The sequence below is a fragment of the Lepisosteus oculatus genome, chromosome 9 (genome assembly GCF_040954835.1).
Source record: "Lepisosteus oculatus isolate fLepOcu1 chromosome 9, fLepOcu1.hap2, whole genome shotgun sequence".
Lineage (NCBI taxonomy): Eukaryota > Metazoa > Chordata > Actinopteri > Semionotiformes > Lepisosteidae > Lepisosteus > Lepisosteus oculatus.
Window position 1 is genome coordinate 7,155,119 of NC_090704.1, and position 18,059 is coordinate 7,173,177.

An 18,059-nucleotide genomic window follows, 5' to 3' on the forward strand; every position below is an offset into this window, starting at 1 on the left:
TGGGATTACTGATGCTTTTCTGTTAGTAGAACAGTTCAATACGGATTTTACAGGGGTTTGGGGTATTGAAGCAATTTCTAAGAACAACACTGCCACCTAGGGGACAGTCTAACATTTCGCTGACACTGCAGCTTTCTTGGCTTGGAGGTGCTAGATTACCTAGAAGAAATACTAAATTATTAATTCCCCCAGTTTTGTTTTCTGAATTTCATCAGAAAAATAAAAAAACCTTCACAAAAAATCTGTTTCAAACATAACTATACGAATAAGACACAGAAAAAATATACCCCCCCCACCTCATCTTACCTTAAAATCAGTGGTTGAAACTCCTTGGAAAATCTTACATTTTTCATTTAACAAAATAAATCATTTTGAAAGGAACAAAGACAACATGGACAAACTATTGGAAACAGCAATTGGTTTAGTGGATTAGCTTTAACATTCAAATTCCTGTGAGCGATCTTTTTTTTGGAAGGCAAAATAAAACTGGTTAGGACTCCAGATACGATAAAATATCACTAAAAGCAACAAAACATGTCTTATACCTTTTATACCTCTTTCAGACCCCATAAAGCTCAAAATCATGCACCATGCATGCATGGTTTTATCTGTTTCTATCAAAATGTGCAGGGTAGTGTTCAATATACTGCTAAATATATAAATATACATATAGTATACACTAACCTGATTTTCCCTGGAGGTCTCCCACCCTGGTACTGACCAGGCCTACATTTGCTTTGCTACTGAGATCTGATAAATCAGTCTAACGATAGCAATTTTTCTGTCTTTCCAGATTAAGGGTTTTTGCAGATTTATGCCCCCAAGAGATTTTAAATTCTCTTAATAAGGTAAGTGGTTCTGCAATGCAAACGTATGCAGAGGTACTACATGCATGAGTAATTAGTTCAAGGAAGGGTTATAATACCTAACGAGAAGTCTAAACCAAACAAAAGGGCCAGCTTTCCATTGAAAGAACTCCACGGTGTATCAATTAAAGTCACTCACATTTGAAATGTTTTTAGACAAGTAAAATTTAAAAACAATATGCCAATATGATTAGATGCATTTGAAAGAACATTGCTAATTAAATCATTCCCCAAGACTTCATTGTATCTGTTTTCCAAAGATATTAGGAGAGAGTAAAGATTAGCCCCATAAATAATAAAGTAAAGGAATAAAAACAGAAGGCTCTGACTTATTAAAAAACTTTACTGCAGTTGTGGACTCAAGAGGGTCATCATCAGAGGCCATGACATCAATAAGGGTCACCACTCAAAGACAGGTCAGGTCTGGTGGCACAGCAGTGTTTATTCAAACTGCAAGAGAGAGTGGATTTCAGATCCTGCCTTGCACAAAGACTGACGACATACAGTATTCTTCCTGGAATTAGGTCTTTAAAAAACGAAGCAACTTCTCCAAGGAAAGCTATGATTATTTCTACATGAAAACAACAAAAACCCCTGGAAACAAAGTCAATGAGAAGTCATCCTGAAAGGATTTTAATCCGCAAATCTGAGCTCCTCAGGGCTCTTGGCCTTTGTTCTTCTGGGCTCCTGCTGGCCAAGTCGTACTGATGTGATATGGCTTTAGATCTTCAGCAGGGACAAAGTCTGGGGCATTGCTCATGAGGTCATGACCCCGGAATGATTTGGGGAAAGCAATGACGTCTCTAATGCTAGCGGCTCCTACTATGATTGATATCAGTCTGTCCAGACCTGGAAAAACAAAAGCCAAACAATGTAACACATGGAAACCTATGCAGAGCTCTAAAAAATGTTTCTTGTATATTTTATTTTTTTTGTTTGGTTATTGCTCCATCCCAAAAAAATATAAAATGTATACATAATTCACATACTATTGGATATATTGTCCTCTGCTGTATATAAAACAACTAGCTGCGCAATCGGTATCGGCAATCGGCTACTTTCAGAACGTTTGAGCTCCAGGGTTCCCAGGGTTTCACCAACAAAATTCCAAACCTTTTCCATGACTTTTCCAGAACGGCCTTTTCTGCATAATTTACATCTCGCACATCCTGGGTCTTCATCTTTTTGGAGCCATACCTTGTATTTTTCATCTGCTAACCTCTGAGGTCACTGAAAACACATTTACCCGGCATTTTGACATGATCGCTAGGCTAGCTCACTCTAAAATTCCCGCAACAGGATCTGATGTGATACTATACTGAGTTAGCAATGGCAACGCCACAGCCTCTTTTTAAAAGTTTGCTAACTTACATGATACAGCCATGATAATTTGAGGTAAATTAGAAAACAAATCCATGACTTTTCCAAGACGTAATGGATACTTTATCATTTTTCAAAACTTTTCCAGGTCTGGAAAAAGAAATGTCATTTTCCATAACCTTTACAGGATTTCTATGACCGTGGGAACCCTGGAGCTCAGAATAGGTGACTTTGGTTCACATCACTTGTTTTCTAACAGTCCATAGTGTGGGTCACTTCTCAATGAGATTTTTTAAAGAGCAGACACCCCAAGTAAACTAAATGAACTCAGCAAAGTGCTATCCGCACTCAAGGCTCCTATACAGCTTTTTTGATAGAGGTTTTATTTTCGTGTATTTTCGGTGTCAGATGGATAGGTACCCTCCTGTTTTAATTGAAAGAGGAACAAAACACAACAGAAGCCAAGGTGACGGTCTGCATTAAAAACACATACCGAGTGCAATTCCACCATGAGGAGGAGCCCCCGACTCCAGGGCTTCAATGAGATGTGAAAGCAAACCTTTGTCCTCCTGGAATGCAAAAAACGTTTGTTCAGAAGACAAAACCCTCTATATTTTTTATTTGAATCCATGAACAATACAGACCCCCTGAAGCGCACTTTGGCTTTTCATCTCCTCTTACCTTTAATGTCTCCTCAAGGACGTACTGCTGCAGTTTGGCGTTGTGAATCCGGATCGATCCCCCTCCAATTTCACAACCGTTCAGGACTAAGTCGTAATGCTGGCCACGTACCTTTCAATAAATAAATTTTTTTTAAAAAGACGAACAACAATGAAAGAACCAGAAGTGTCTCACACATTCACCCATTCGTGATTGAGAATTACCACGAAAGAGGAAACAGGACAATCTATCCAGATGAGCCGGGCAGCTCACAATAACACTCGAGTGAACAGAGATTCGGGTTCTCGGTCGATTCACAGACATGCAGGGCCGGATCTGGAAAAGTGTCTCCTGACCTTGTGCGGTTGAGAGTAGAGGAGGTCAGCGTCCAGCGGATGAGGTGCTGTGAAAGGGTGATGGGCAGACTCAAGCTGACCTGGCTCATCTTCTTTGGGTAGGAAAAGAGGGAAGTCCACTACCCACAGGAAGTGGAAGGCTGATGGGTCACGTATCCCCACCCCACGAGCCTCCAAGAGCTCAGCACAATGGAGTCTCAGCTTTCCTAAGGCTGGGCACTACAGGGATAAGAGTACAGTGGAGAAATGACAAGTGCTCACAGCACACAAAATTAACATTACTACTAAGCATCATCAGGGAAACGAGCTGATATTTAGCACAAACAGACTTTGCGGCAGTGCAGATGTGTTGGCCGCAGAACAAGTTGACAAAGGCATTTTTTCCAATGTTGTCAGAAACAGAACAAAACAGCAGCACCCTGCTGCAAAGATCACATACAGTGCCCGCCAGATGCATTCAAAACCCTGATGAAACAGGGAAAAAAAACATCAAATTTAGAGATCGGATAATGTGTCTTGCTTACAAAAATGTCTATTAGTATTCGTCAATTGAATATCACATTTATTAACAAATGTCTGCCTTTAAATAAAAAACTAAAAACAATCCTTATGTTATTATAACATTTGGAAATGCAATGGAAGTCTCTGGAACTATGGAGAGGCCTCCAAAGGCTACCCATTTCCCTGGGGTATCAAAGGAAAGTAACACACGCATCACGCATCACGCATCACGCATCACGCATCACGCATCACCATGTTCATCACAACCCTCCAACATTTGGAAATGTAGTTATATCATTTTATGATAGCTGGTTTCCCACTGAACTAAACAGCCATTTGCATTTGACAACAAGTGATCAACAGTGTAAGAGATATAAGATCTATTATTATTAACATTTTTTGTTTCTCTTTAGTGCTACTATAAAGGGTATTTTGTCAAAGTGAACCAGTGAAATCTAAATTTGTTTTTCACTTAGGAGGAATTGAGTGAAAAATACTCAAATGTCTGTGCTCGAAATCAACTTTAGTTGAATAAATCACAGCACCTTATTTTTTGTAAATGCTAGAATATGACTGGCAAATTCAAAACACTGCTCTACTCAAGGTCCTTAATACATCCATCCATTTTCTAACAACTTCCAATTCAGGGTGGCAGGAGAACCGGAACCTATCCTGGCCAGCAATGGGCACAAGGCAGGATACACTCTGGATGGGACGTCAGTCCATCACAGGGTAGACAGACACAATGATTGACACACACACACTCCAGGGCCAATTTTCACAGAAGCCAATTAACCAAGCGGGAAGCTTTTAGACTGTGGGAGGAAACCGCAGCACGCAGAAGTATTCCCTTTGAACATGGGAAGAACATGGAAACATACAAACTCCACACAGACAGCACCCCAGGTCTTGAATTGAACCCAGGGCTCCAGCAGCACAAGGCATCAATGCCAACCACCCATGGTCCCCCAATAATGAGAGAAAAAGCTCATAGTATTGTGCCTCTCTAACAGTTAGTTCAGGCCAAGTCACCCAAAATGGGCTAAGGGACAGACATGCATCTTACCACATCCTGAGGTTGTCCAGCACTGAGCAACACCAGGTCTCCAGCCCTGGCGTGGGTCATCTGACACACCTGCTGCTTCTCTGACTCAGTCAGGAGCTTGCTGAGAGGGGACTTCCAAATGCCATCCGATTTCACCACCACAGCACTCACTTCCTGGAAATAAATTCCAAATGCCAGCTTCTCAGTGGTCACTGTAAAGAGTTTATGAGCCAACTTGTGTGTGGCTTATTCATCATTTTCAGTTTAAATGATTTTCAGTGACCCAGAGATACAAACTTCTAAGTATGAACATCTAAGTCCAAAATAAAGAGCTTGATTCTACATTTTTTTGGAGGAAAAAAGGATTTTTCACAAAAAATACATCCTCTTCTTTGTACTTTTATGATGGGAAGGAAGCAATGTTTCTTTGAATGAACACAAACCTGGTTGAACTGTGTCTTGGCAAGTTCTCTCAGTACCTCCAGATCCTTGTTCTTGAAATGAGTCTGGATGTTGATTGAATGACATCAATAATTACTATAATGTCTGATTTACAACATATTTTAAAATATATATATATATTTGTTTGTGATTGTCCTAAGTAAGATAAATATAATGAGTTTTCAAAGACATAAAAGAAAATTAAAAATACACATCAGGTGTTTGTCCCCTGGAAAACTAATCTTTTTTTTTATGTTAATCCATTTTAATGTTAAAACAACGTTTTTGAGACATTACAACAATGTACATATGGTATATGTCCAAAAGTAGGAGAGTACTTTTAAAATATCTACATTAGTAACTACAGACATGAACAAAAGTCAGAACTAGCTCTTTGTACATTTTTTCAAAGCAAAGGGTGAATATTTCACTGTTACTTACTGCTCCATTTGGCACACAGAATGCATGAACACAGCCCTGTGGTTTATTAAGGGCATCTTGCAGGAATCCAATAGCTGTATGCTTGAATGCTTCGCTGATATCGACAAGCTTTAGGTAGAAAACAAAGTGCTTGTTTCCAGTTATTGGCCTTATGACTTTTGTTCGACAAAATAAAAAAAAAACAGAAATGTGTATTATGGTTCTTTAGCAAATAATAGTTACGTCACCCAATAAGAAGCTACCTGTACAGTAAATAAGTGAATCCAAACTAATGCTCTCAAGCTGACCTTTTCATTTCAGCTTCTGCAATAATCACAACCATAAATATTCTAGACAAAAACTACAAGAAGCTAAGATATAAGAGAATACTTAGCGAAAAACATGGAGCTAAGTGGTTTTAGAGCAAAGAGAGATGTTTTTGTTCTGCTTGCAATGGATAAATGTTCCCATTATAATGTCTTTACCATTGTAAACATGAGAATATTTGCCACATTGATCAGCAGGTGAGCTCAAAATCCGGAAGAAAAAATCCAACAAGCGATTTTTCATTTACCTTCATCTCAAATCGAGTGTCTGGTTTATCTGTGCCATAGTATTTCATGGCTTCAGCATAAGTCATGCAGGGGAAAGGAACATGAATTTGCCCCTTGTCCTCTGGCCAGGAGTGTTGAATCAGCCCTTCAATCAGTGTACGAATACCATCCTGGTCCACAAAAGACATTTCAATATCCACCTGAAATAACAAAACTAATCAGAAACTGAGGGACAGCAGATACAGGAAGAAAAAGATATGAAACATTAGTGATGATTGTTAATGATTATATATGCTACTGTAATGACATGCACATTCCTTATAATCCATTTAAAGATGTAGATGCTTTTATAATGCAACTCTACAGTTCAGTCTCTGAATTGTAATCAAAAGGCTTAGCAGGATAGATTGCAGTAAAACCAGGTACACATCTTGATGGCACAGAAAAATACTTATTTTGGGGAAGAGCATTTCATGCTGGTTTTAAAAAGTACATTACCTGTGTGAATTCAGGCTGTCTGTCTGGCTTGGAGCCCTCATCTCTGTAACAACGAGCCACTTGAAAGTACCTTTAACAATGATTTGCACATGAGTACTTGACACACAAAACCAATGAGAAGATATAGTGGTAAAAAATCATTCGTCTATTGTCCAGGCCTACCTGTCAATACCACCCACCATAAGCAGCTGCTTAAACTGCTGTGGACTCTGGGGAAGAGAATAAAATCTTCCAGGTTCCCGTGAGGGAACTATGAACTCCTTTGCACCCTGAAAAACAATATGACTGCAGTTTAACATCTGTTCAACACAACGGCACAGTTCTTATACAACAATGCTTTTTAATTATTTTGCATAAAAATAAATGTCAAAACTCTCAAGCCTGTTTACATTGCTTTGCATGCTAAAATCAGGTTATATACAGCAAAGCAAAAATACTAAGAACACACCTAAAACGTGCATGTGAATGGTGTTTTTTCTTACAAAACATAATCCAAAACAAGGCACTAAGGCAGAATGTATCATTATTTAACAATCAAACTTACAAAACACATAGCTTAAGAATCATCTCTCCTAATTGTTTCAATTTGCAACTGTGAAGCAAAAGAGTTACTACCTACCCCTGGAGTCCTTTTAAACAGAGTGGGTGTTTCCACATCCACAAATCCTACCACAAAAAAATAAAAATGAAGAATTACCAGTGATAAAAGCAGAATCAAACCAAAACATCACATAGAAATGGTAGCAGAAAAACAATCACTGATTAAATATTGAATTATTATTATTATTATGGCTAGTTACCATGCAAATTGCAGAGATATTCCCTCATTTTCATCACCATTTGAGATCTCAGTCTCAGGTTGTACTGCATTTGAACGCTACGCAGATCAAGATAACGATACTGCATGCGAAGTGATTCTGACTTCTGCAAACGAAAAGCAAACATTTTTCAAAATTAAAACACGTCTCACTCATTAGCGACAGCAGAAGACACGTAAAAGCAGTTTCAAATGTAGTTTTTTCATTTAGGCATGATGACATTTGAATTTGTTTTTTGAGACGTTGATACAATTAGTAAATATCCATATCAGAGGTGCCCAACTCTTCAAAGACCCTTGTTCAGAAGGTTTGAGAGGGTTCTTTAAATCTCCAGTTTTGCTAGAGCAAGGAATGGCTTTGACTTGTCCAATTAAGCAAATAATGAGATCAATAAGGTAATTAAGGGGTCAAATGGAAAGCAAACCAGAAACTTTCTAGCCCTCTAGGACTGGAATTGTGCAACTCTAATTTAAATTTACATAATTCTTCGTCAAACTAAATAAACTGGCTTTAGTATTTCTCTATGTGTTGACAAAGACTTCAAAAATTAGATTACCAAATATCTACAGAAATGACAAAATAGAACAAAAAGGGGGAAAACACACACACTTGTCTTTCCATTCACATAGTAACAACTAAAAACTACAGCAAATGCAAATATTGCAGGCTTCATTTGAAACTATTAGTTACTACTTTTGTTTTATTAAATACTGTTCATTGAGCTTTACATTATTATCAATCATAGTTTTCAAAAGGAGTTAGTGAATTCTTCACATACTGTAGGCAAGTTGGCAACTATATAGGCATCTACTGAGTTGAAAGACACAAGCATTGGCTTGCTATGTATAAACTCATTTCATTTGGTATTTGCCAAAGTAAATCGGTGGATTAAATTGCTTCACATGCAAGGTGCCAAGGACAGTGGGAGTGAAAGTATTACATTCGCTAGCCTAAAGCTCCAACCATCTCCCACAGAGAAGAACCATACTCACCTTCACAAAGTCTTTAATTTCAAAGGGGAGTCTGCGGCAGGCATTCAGGACTTCAACACTTCTGACACAGACTTCTATGTCCCCTGTTGGCATTTCCTGGCAATCACAGAACAGTTCATTTGCAAAACTCCGTGCATGCTTCAATTTCACTGTACTTCAGGCTATATAACACTGAAGAACAGAGCAGTCGGAAAACTTGAGAGAACGCAAAATTATGTGATATTAAATGGTATTAAAACTTGCCAAAAGCGAGACTTTACATTCTGTACACTGCTGTTTCAGGAAGCAGGAAGGGCTCTGTACGTGCACTGACCTTGTTCTCCTGTCCTGGTGGGCGCTGTCTAACCTCACCTGTGACTCTGACGACAGACTCCAAGGGCAGGTCACAGAGTACCTCCTTCAGCTGCGCACTTGACTGAGGTTAAACGTAAATAAAACAAAGATCAGCAGGGCTGTAGTAATGGCTGGGAATGAACCCTTGGGGAAATTGAGACTGACTCGCTTGGCACTACTGGTAAAGCTCACTTAGGCACGGGCAGGTCTAAGTACTGTGCCTATCCAGGTTAGCGTTTTTAAACCAAAATTCGGCATCTGTCACTTGTTAAGCCTAACACTGGCAAATCATATCGAGAGGGAAACACTGAAAACGTCATGCAACTCCACCTCGTCCTGTGGGATAAAAAGCTGCGTCAGGCCATGGAAATCGCGCAGGATCACAAAAAGGTCCTGTCTGAAGAAAGAAGAACAAGAGTTTGTGTATGAAATCGATTCATGTGAGGAATTCATAACCAAACAGGTTTTAAACTACCGTGCTTGGCTGGACAACTGTAACATTAAAAAAAAAACCAAAACACTTGTGCTTGACAAAGAGCCTCAATAACATTATACAAGTCCAATACCGCCCCACTCTTGTGTATTACTGGTCTTATTGGTTAAGACCGATATACTCTTATCATTGAAGCACGGGGTTAACTGTGTAGCTACCTCTGATACTGGATCCATCCGCAAAGAGTGACCTGTTTGCCCGCATGTAAAGCTCGCAGCTCTCCGCATGTGTGCGACCGGGAGGAAAAACTGTTGTGACCTGTCAAAATTCAATGAAGCCACAGATGACAACTGTTAAACTACCTGTAAATCAAACAGGCTGAGGCCAAAGGTGTTTAAGGTTTCATTGCAGGGTCAGCATTACAACTACAAACAACTGCACATTTAGATTTTTTCCAGGCATTACGTGCACCATTAAATGTCGCCTTATTAATTTTCTAAACACACTCCACCCAATCCCAATAAAACCCAATGTTTTATTATAAATATGGGACTACAATACAATGTTCAAGGTTAAAACAATAGCTGCCTGCTACACATACTTTTGCACTAGATAATTGCATGCTTACTCATTTGTATGCCACTGACAAAAACTATTACTAAACTGCTGAGCTTATCTTTCACACTGTAATTAGTTAGTGATAAGTGATAGTTCTTGCATAGCTGATGGCCTCATTACGGCAAGATATTTACTTAACAAAGAGCAGTTGCTTTGTAATAGATGCTTTACGCTCTTATGCCAAAGAAAGAATGTTACTAGGGTGTCATTTTTTTATATGAGGCTAATCAATGTCTCACATTGACGGAATAGTCTTATAAATCGTACTGAAGAAGTATGCATTTAACATTAAAAAACGTTTCTATATTAATTATAAATAAAGCTGCCAAATGTCCCAGCCAGCACACGCGAGGTATTGATTCCATTAAATCATGTTTTGTAATGTGTGACGTTTTATACAGTCTAGGCATTTGCACTCCAGGATGTCTCGAATTAGTTATTGAGTTGAAAGTTACCTGTCATACTTCTCTGAGAACACTGCCTGTAGGAAGTTGCTGTGCTGTTAGTTGTGAAAGATACAGGCACTGCGATTCCTGGAGATTTTCGACAATTAAGTGCTAACCTCGCAGAATGGTGCCATTTAATCCCCTTCATCAGAATCCTCCGTATCAAAATTCCAGTTTTGTAAGACATTGTTGAAGACAAACCGGCTTCTTAATGTTCCATTTGATTTTATGTTATATATAAATCGGGGGTAAACAGATGTGGAACTATATACTTGTTAATCGATGCTAACGATTAATTTACTAATTTGTATAAATGAGTATGGGAAATGGGAAAGATACTCAAAATGTGTATTTGTTGCCCAATATCTGAAACACACGCAACCAAATAATTAACAGCTATGTTGCTGGCAGTGATTATATTACATTTAAGACTGAAATGATTCTTGTCACGAAATAAATAGAAAAGGTTATAAAAAAACTGGTTAAAACAGTTAACAAATCAAAATTTCTACATCAATATCCACACGCGCAATATACCAGTGTCCTTACATTACAAAACGTTGATTCAGGCGTGCCCTTGCAATGCAAGATGACCTTTTACCTTTCCCGGATCCAGACTTGATTCATCATGCATAGATTGCATCGATGAGCCGTCATATTAGTAGATATCCCACAATACGCCAAGGGGGCTGTGGGATTTGGGAGGTTCCGGTGTATTATACTCAAATCCCAGGCATATAAAATGTATCTTAAAATGCCCTTACCTATATTTATGCTGCGACACGCTTTCTTTGGGTCGGAGGAGTCTTGCGTGTGGTTTTCACAGATACAACACAACAGCACACAATTGATATCAGAGTGTACGCGTTTTTAGATTTTGTAATACTGTTTTCAGTTAAGTATTGAGGAAACTGAGAGGATAATTTAAAATATCCGACCAGCATCACCAACAATAAATAACTTTATATGGATTTCATTTATGTTAATAACCTATGATATTTCAATCTATCGTAAATTCAAAAGAAGTGGTCATGTTGTGCCGCAGTCTTTTTTCCTGCTATCATTAAAATCAACAGCCAGTTGATCGAATGTAAATGATTTGTAAACTCTACCAATAAGGCTTCTCACCATTTTTAGCAATCTTGATTGAACAATCATCCCCGCTCAAGTCTTCCGCTCTCGACTGGCTAGGTCTGCTGCATCCTGTTGCATGATGGAAAGCGCGATGTTCAAATCGAGCAGTTGAAAACAAAGCTCTGTTGGAGAGTGAAGGGAACTTTTACCTTTAGTAATTTAACATTTGTAACGTATAGATTTTTTTTTTCATTTCACATAGGTTCTAGTTTCGGGACTTTTATGTTCATAGATTTTGATTTGTTTTTATAAGTACGTGTTAGTGTGGTGTTTTGTTGTTTTTGGACGGACTATGGACGGACAAGGAAGGTACGTACTATGCTTTTGTACATATTGGAGAACCATGACGGTATAATATTAACTGCACTATGTGTACCAAGCTCATTTTGCTTAATTAATATGTTTGAGGCTGTTGGCTGCATTCAGCGATGTACCTCTGACATCAGTTGTTATAACGACATTGGCAAAAACGGGGAATTTTCCCTAAGGTTGTAACTGATACAGATACTCTGGGACCATACAGATTTTACTAACTGTAACACGAAATGATTACGATGAATTGGATTCTCTCATTTTTGCAGGCTTGTACGTGTGCGCCAGCGTATGCTATCTCCACAGTTGTCAAGTGTGTAGCACTAAGAAAGAACATCAAGACACACATTTGTCCTAGATAGATTTGTAAGGCACAGAAAGCATTCAAAAGGAATAGTGTTACAAGTATGCAAGTACAGAACAATTCAAAGACAGTCCAAGATGAAATGAAGGTGTGTTATAGAGAGGACAGGATACAGAACGACAGTTACGCAGTGGAATAAACTTTGCAAAGGGGAAACTAGGTTTAAGTGGGGCTCATTATAAAAGACTGAAAGTATTTGCTTTCATTTAAATCGGCATTCTAGTTTCCAATAAAGGCTGGTTCTCAAGATTAGGATATAGAACTAATACAACAAAAGTATGATGTATAAAACTGAGGAGGTAATCAATCTGTAGTAATCAGAGATGTAATAAAAATATAAAAAGGATCCCACTGGTATTCTTAGAAATGTTAAAACTTCTCATAACCATATCACAATGTTCCTCAGACTATTGCATTGCTATTCTTTACAATATAAGTTAATTACACTACTTTAAATTGTAGTTTTACTGTGCGTGCTTCTTAATGATTAGTGTATAGTAGATATGATGTGTTGAATTAAAAGTAGAAACATATTTAAATAATCACACTGCTATCAGGGAGGCACTATCTTAAGGAGGCATCAATGAACATTTTCTAACTGTTGTTTAATATTTTTGTCTTTGTTTTTGAAAATACTAAAGTGACGTGTGTGCATTTTTTATAGTAATTATTTGAACTCCCTATATTCCCAAAGAGGCCTTACTTTGTTCAAAACACTATCAGCTGCCTTTAGTGACCAAATTGTCAAGTTACAAGTTTTACAGACAATTCTCTGCAAATAGAATGTGTAAATTAATTACATGGAAATTAGACCAAATGTTTGTCTTTGTGTTCTAGTTGTATCCAGACTCCTGGAGACCCTACTTTTTCATCTAAAGGAGCCCTAAGCGAAGTTACAAAGTGCAGAAGTGCTGTTCGTTTTCGACGAAGTCATGGGACTGGCCTGACTATGCGGGGATACACACCACACCACAAGGTGGCGTCCATGAAAATCTCAAAGAATGCACAAGTTCTGAAACGTGACTTTAGAGTAAGTATTTGTCAAGAAACATGTGATTATGAGTCTCTACTATTTTATTGTGCAATGAATGCCATGTCGTATATCCACTATACTACATATGAGTGAAGAAAGAATAACAACCTCTAAAGCCTAAGATTAATGCATACTGTACTCAGCATCAAAATACAATTATCTCTGTGCATGTTATGTTTTTAGGAAAGTAAGGTATATGGATTAAATGATTTTGGCATTATTTTGCTTAATTGTTTACTCGTGACTGACTGTGATGCATAAACACTAAATCACAAAAGGCACAGAGACTAGTGAACAGGCAGATATTCATCCAGGCTGTACAGGAGGAATGAGACAAACTGAAACTGCATGCGTAACCTGACGTAAAGCATATATCGCAGATGTACCGCTTGGTTGACTTCCAACAGTGGCCATATGTGCTACTAGCCCATGGTTGTCACATGTCTTTTTAACGTCAGCCCTTTTAATGAAAAATGTTATGTGGTATCAAATGTACCTGTATCATGTCTATTCACTTTAAATGTTAGTGTACTTGTTATAAAAATAATTTCCTGATATCTGTGTAAATTTGCTCTGGTTATGCTTGTAAGTGAGAAGTTGCTTTTGATGCCTGTGTCCATTATCCTTTTGCAACAGATGAAACAAGATGTTACTTCAGCTGGAGAACTAAAAAACATTATTTGTTTTAGGAGAAGGTGGACCCTGAACAAATTTCTCTCCTGATGAAAAAGGAATGGAAGCTCTTTTATGTCACTCCACTCTACAAATTCAAACACACACAACTGAAGACCTACTCCAAGCAGCTATCTGCTTTCATAGCATCAGAAAAACAGAAGGGCAGAGCAGTGGAAGTGGGACCAGAGACTGGCTTCAAGGTGGTGTTCTCCATAATCTTTGGCCTGACTGAGACGGAAGAGGACACAGAGTTAGTCTTCATTCAGGTAAAGTGTATCGGAACACAACCATTTAGGAAACGAGGAAAAAAGTTCATATGTATTAAAAAAACACACAAAAATGCAGTGTTAGAGAGTCCTGTGTGCAGGGCTATATAATGTATGCTAACCTGCTGTAAGAACAATAACACTACAATTATAAAACAGTGTTCTAATTACTTATAATTAATGCAGGTCCATTTGGAAAATTGATCGCAAAAGCCAGCTATATTTACAGAGGGTAGTTACTGTAATAATTCTTTGCATTTATATAGTATGTCTCAAACCAAACGATCTTGGCGTGTTTTACATATTGGATGACACCAACCTGTGATACACATCCATCATGAAATGCATGTTCTGGCAGACACGCCTGGTTAGTTGCTTCACCAATCAGATTAAGAAAGAATTTTAGATTCCCAGATGCTTAACTGTGCAAAACCAGAGTAGGCTTTAGCCATAAGATCAGGATTAGCATCCAAACTCCTACTGCTCCGTGTTCCTTATTACCATACAGGGGCATTGGTTTGGGAATTCTAGTGCAAAGGAAATTCCACCTAATTTTCCAACACATTTCTGTCAGTAAAGTATTCAGACTAAGCTGTGTCAAACAGCATTACGCAGCCGTTCATTGTAGGAGTTGTTTCTGCTACAAAAGGCATTCAGTTGTGGATGTGGGCAAGATGTGATCATCATTCTTCGTTACATGGTTTATGAATTGTGCCTACAGGAGCTAATAAAACAGTCACAGCAAGAGATGAAGTGTCTTACAATCTACACGACTATTCCAAGCCACAGACAATTTATCACTTTCATGTTGTGTCTGAACACATCCCATCAGCTGCTCTTTCACTTCTACAATTTCAGATTCATTCTAAGCCTTCGTTTGCGGCAGAGGGTGCGAGCGACGTAGTCATCTGGAGTGGCTGGCTGGCTTGTATTAACGGCAACACGGAATACCTGAGGGCTATTCCAGCGGACTTTGTTTGCTTGCCCTTGTTCTGTGCTAGCGGAGCAGGGAGCCTGACCTCCTTGGTCAAAAGCTGGTTTGAGACCACGTTTGACTGTAACTTTGGCCAGCTGCGTATCAGCCCCAGTAACCTGCACCGCTTGGCTACCATGTGGACCGGTTGCCATCCCACAGTGAACATCCGGTACCTGAAGCTGTCCTGGACTCTGCCCACTTGTCCACCCTTAGACATTTCCTACACTGTCAATCCAGGAGACGTAAGCGACCTGTGGAGCAGAATTTGCCAAGGAAAGGACCAAGTGAGTTCCGAGGTAGCGAAACAGTTCTTTCAGTGCCTCGAATCGCATTTCTTCCGGCACTTCAGGATCCATCTTTCTGCCGGGGAGTTAACGAAGGTTTCCACAGCTTTGGGATCTGCTTACCGTGATGGTAAAATCCAGGTATTATCTTTATTATTCTAAACTTAGTGTAGGAAATAAGACCCTGTGATCATTTTAGCAAACATGTTTGTTGGGGGTATATATTAATGTAATTCAGGTAGGACCCACAACAAAGGGTAGATTTTGACATTTGAAAGTTCACAACAAATGCAAAAGGTTTGAACCTTCATCTTAGTTTGCAGAAATTACGAAGGCTTAATAGTAGCGATTATTTCAAAGCAAATTTATTACTGCTTATTATTTGAAACAGACCCAGTATTTTTTATCACCATGATGGACACTGCCCCTGAAGCCTGGGTGTGTGTTTGTTTTTGTCAAATCTTTCTTTTAAATAAGTAAATGAGCATTATAGAAAATGAAAAGTGGTATTTTCTGTACGTGACACTTGTTTTCTACATACGTTCTCAATTAATGAGAGAAATCCGACAGTGTTTCCTTTTCACTGTTCCAAGCCATTGAAAGGCTACGTGTCAGTAATTAGTCTTTTCTTAATGAACTTTCATATTTTCTAATATATGGAATTAGCATCTGCATTATAAGAAGCTGTATTTGAAAACAAAAGTTATATTAAAATGTAATAACAGTATTAATTTAACCCTCTGTTTTACAGTTTATGAACAGTGACTACATGATCGACGTCCTGATGTTGCTGACAGAGAGCGCTCTCTTAATGATGCCTGTTTAAATGTACAAAAAACAAGGACTTTTAAAAGTTTTTAATATAGATGTTTTTAAATAACAAATTATACCTTTTCATTTTAAGCTGAAAGGTCAGTAAATGTGGTTTGAAATGTAAATCCATGCACTACATTCTGCATTTCTAGACCATGTTGTTATGCAATTTATATGTTTTTCTTTTTGTCTTGTAAGCAGACTAAGAATAAAACTAAGTAATGCTTTTATCTGATGGACTACAAAGGGTCTTCTCCTATAGTATGTCATAGTTCTTGGACTCAATCTATGAGGAGGCTTTCTTGAACCACCTGTTGAGCCCAGACTAAGATTAACTGATCACAAGTAGGGGGGTTTCTTACGTGTCAAAATGCCTAGGACCTACATGACACTTGTGAGTCACTGTGTGTGTCACTCTGACAGCAGTGAAAGATGCTCCACACCTGCAGTTAATACTAAGTTCTATATAGGAACAGTGGAACTAACAGCAAGTCAAGCCACAAAGGAATTTGGGATAGGGTATTTGATGACTGCATAGGTCTTCCTTCCATGCTCTGTGCATGGGGTTAGAGATGTTTGTTGTTAATTAACAACTCGCATTCACAAATTGGGTGGGTGTAAAAAAGAAAAATACCAATGATAAAAAAGTGTAAAACTGAAAATTGTTTAACTTTGTGTCTATACAATTATGTAGCAAATTTCTTAAACTGTACTTCACCTTTTTCATAAGTATTTGTAACTAAAGATTTTACAACACTGTTAAATTAATACCAATGTATCCTTTATGTATATAGATGTAGCCTCCCAATTCAAACACCTACTAAGTAGATGGAAGGTGGTAGTTCCCTGACCTTTGAATTGCTGACAATAAAGTACACCGGGCCATTCTTCACTGATCACTGCAACAGTCTCACAGTAAACCCAAATCCCAACAGATTTCCCTGACAGATTGACTGGCTTAAAAAAGGCTATGAATCCTGTAATTATCGCTGCTGACAATTTTACAGTGTAATAATGGGTTACGGCTTCAAGGTAAAGTATTCCTTAAATACTTCATCAGGATAGGTTTGCATAGTTTTCAGGCCTGCAAGTTTTCCTATACAAAATATTAGCCACTATGTTTTTCAGTAACTGTAGTAAACTGGCACCCGTAGCTGCAGACTGAAAATTAATTCAAGAATGATGTAAATGCCCACTCTTATGCTAATATTATAATTGGGAATTTACAAGCAATGGAATGCATAAAATTGTATTTCTTCTAAATCTTTGAAGCTTATATAATACTTTTCTGGTTGGAGATTAGAGAATTGGGAATTGAATCTCAGTCCTGTCACAAGCTGAAACCTTGATGAACCTTGATTAACTGGTACATTTCATCACCAGATTAAAATCCTATTCACACATGATGTGATACATGCATATGTGCAGAAGCGCAATAAAATACATCCGGCGTGAGTTACTGATGAATAATACAGGTTCTGTGTGAGACAGTCAATCCTGCATCAAAGTAAAAGAAAAAAAACATGGGTCTATATTTGCAAATCCTATTTGTGAAAACTAGGTACCTAAACAATAACTTTCAGTGCTCACTGCTTTAAATTATTAAATTAATAATGGGTGGGGTTCCATCCTTTCAAACCATTTGTCTATTCCTTCTATATATACACAGTACTTTTATGACCATTATCATGGAAATGTACAAATTGACCTAGCCATACAACTACACTTAAGTATTTCACATTATGCTTATCGCCTGTGGTGTGAATAGCAAAATATTGCAGCAAATATGAAATGTGTTTAAAGAAAAAAAAAACTTTTTCTTCTGTATATCCAGAAATGTAAAGATCTGAAGCAAGCAATTATTAAAGGGGCTAAAGATATTGATGTAGAAAGATTCCCTA

General features: G+C 38.1%; 2 protein-coding genes across 4 annotated transcripts; one reads left to right on the forward strand and one right to left on the reverse strand.

Annotated features, from left to right (window-relative positions):
* Positions 1 to 1,195: 1,195 nt before the first annotated feature.
* dars2 (aspartyl-tRNA synthetase 2, mitochondrial) lies at positions 1,196 to 10,933 on the reverse strand. Of its 3 annotated transcripts, XM_006635029.3 has the most exons (17): positions 10,311 to 10,838; positions 9,456 to 9,555; positions 9,135 to 9,201; positions 8,785 to 8,886; positions 8,472 to 8,567; positions 7,462 to 7,585; positions 7,281 to 7,327; positions 6,824 to 6,930; positions 6,662 to 6,731; positions 6,184 to 6,363; positions 5,631 to 5,738; positions 5,192 to 5,254; positions 4,770 to 4,922; positions 3,203 to 3,421; positions 2,868 to 2,978; positions 2,680 to 2,755; positions 1,196 to 1,715 (listed from the first exon to the last, which is right to left on the reverse strand). In XM_006635029.3, exons 1-17 carry the CDS (start codon positions 10,486 to 10,488, stop codon positions 1,522 to 1,524), a joined length of 1,995 nt encoding a protein of 664 aa, XP_006635092.3. In that variant the 5' UTR covers positions 10,489 to 10,838; the 3' UTR covers positions 1,196 to 1,521. The 3 variants fall into 3 exon arrangements, with proteins under 3 accessions (XP_006635092.3, XP_015211329.2, XP_015211328.2); XM_015355843.2 differs by lacking the exon at positions 10,311 to 10,838 and adding an exon at positions 10,851 to 10,933 and having other exon boundaries at positions 9,135 to 9,555; XM_015355842.2 differs by having other exon boundaries at positions 9,135 to 9,555; positions 10,418 to 10,838.
* Positions 10,934 to 11,433: 500 nt separating this feature from the next.
* Positions 11,434 to 18,050, forward strand: cenpl (centromere protein L). Its single transcript, XM_015355848.2, has 5 exons — positions 11,434 to 11,744; positions 12,949 to 13,141; positions 13,834 to 14,085; positions 14,944 to 15,486; positions 16,097 to 18,050. Exons 1-5 carry the CDS (start codon positions 11,728 to 11,730, stop codon positions 16,169 to 16,171), a joined length of 1,080 nt encoding a protein of 359 aa, XP_015211334.1. The 5' UTR covers positions 11,434 to 11,727; the 3' UTR covers positions 16,172 to 18,050.
* Positions 18,051 to 18,059: the final 9 nt, after the last annotated feature.

Bases quoted from the DNA above. Each gene is read 5' to 3' on its own strand.
- cenpl (XM_015355848.2), top strand. The intron at 13,142-13,833 runs GTAAGTATTTGT...TATTTGTTTTAG, and splicing joins TTCTGAAACGTGACTTTAGA to GAGAAGGTGGACCCTGAACA. The intron at 14,086-14,943 runs GTAAAGTGTATC...CTACAATTTCAG, and splicing joins CAGAGTTAGTCTTCATTCAG to ATTCATTCTAAGCCTTCGTT.
- dars2 (XM_006635029.3), bottom strand. From the start codon at position 10,488: ATGTCTTACAAAACTGGAATTTTGATACGGAGGATTCTGATGAAGGGG. The intron at 7,586-8,471 runs GTGAGTATGGTT...TTTCGTTTGCAG, and splicing joins AAATTAAAGACTTTGTGAAG to AAGTCAGAATCACTTCGCAT. The intron at 3,422-4,769 runs GTAAGATGCATG...TTATCCCTGTAG, and splicing joins CTGGACAACCTCAGGATGTG to TGCCCAGCCTTAGGAAAGCT.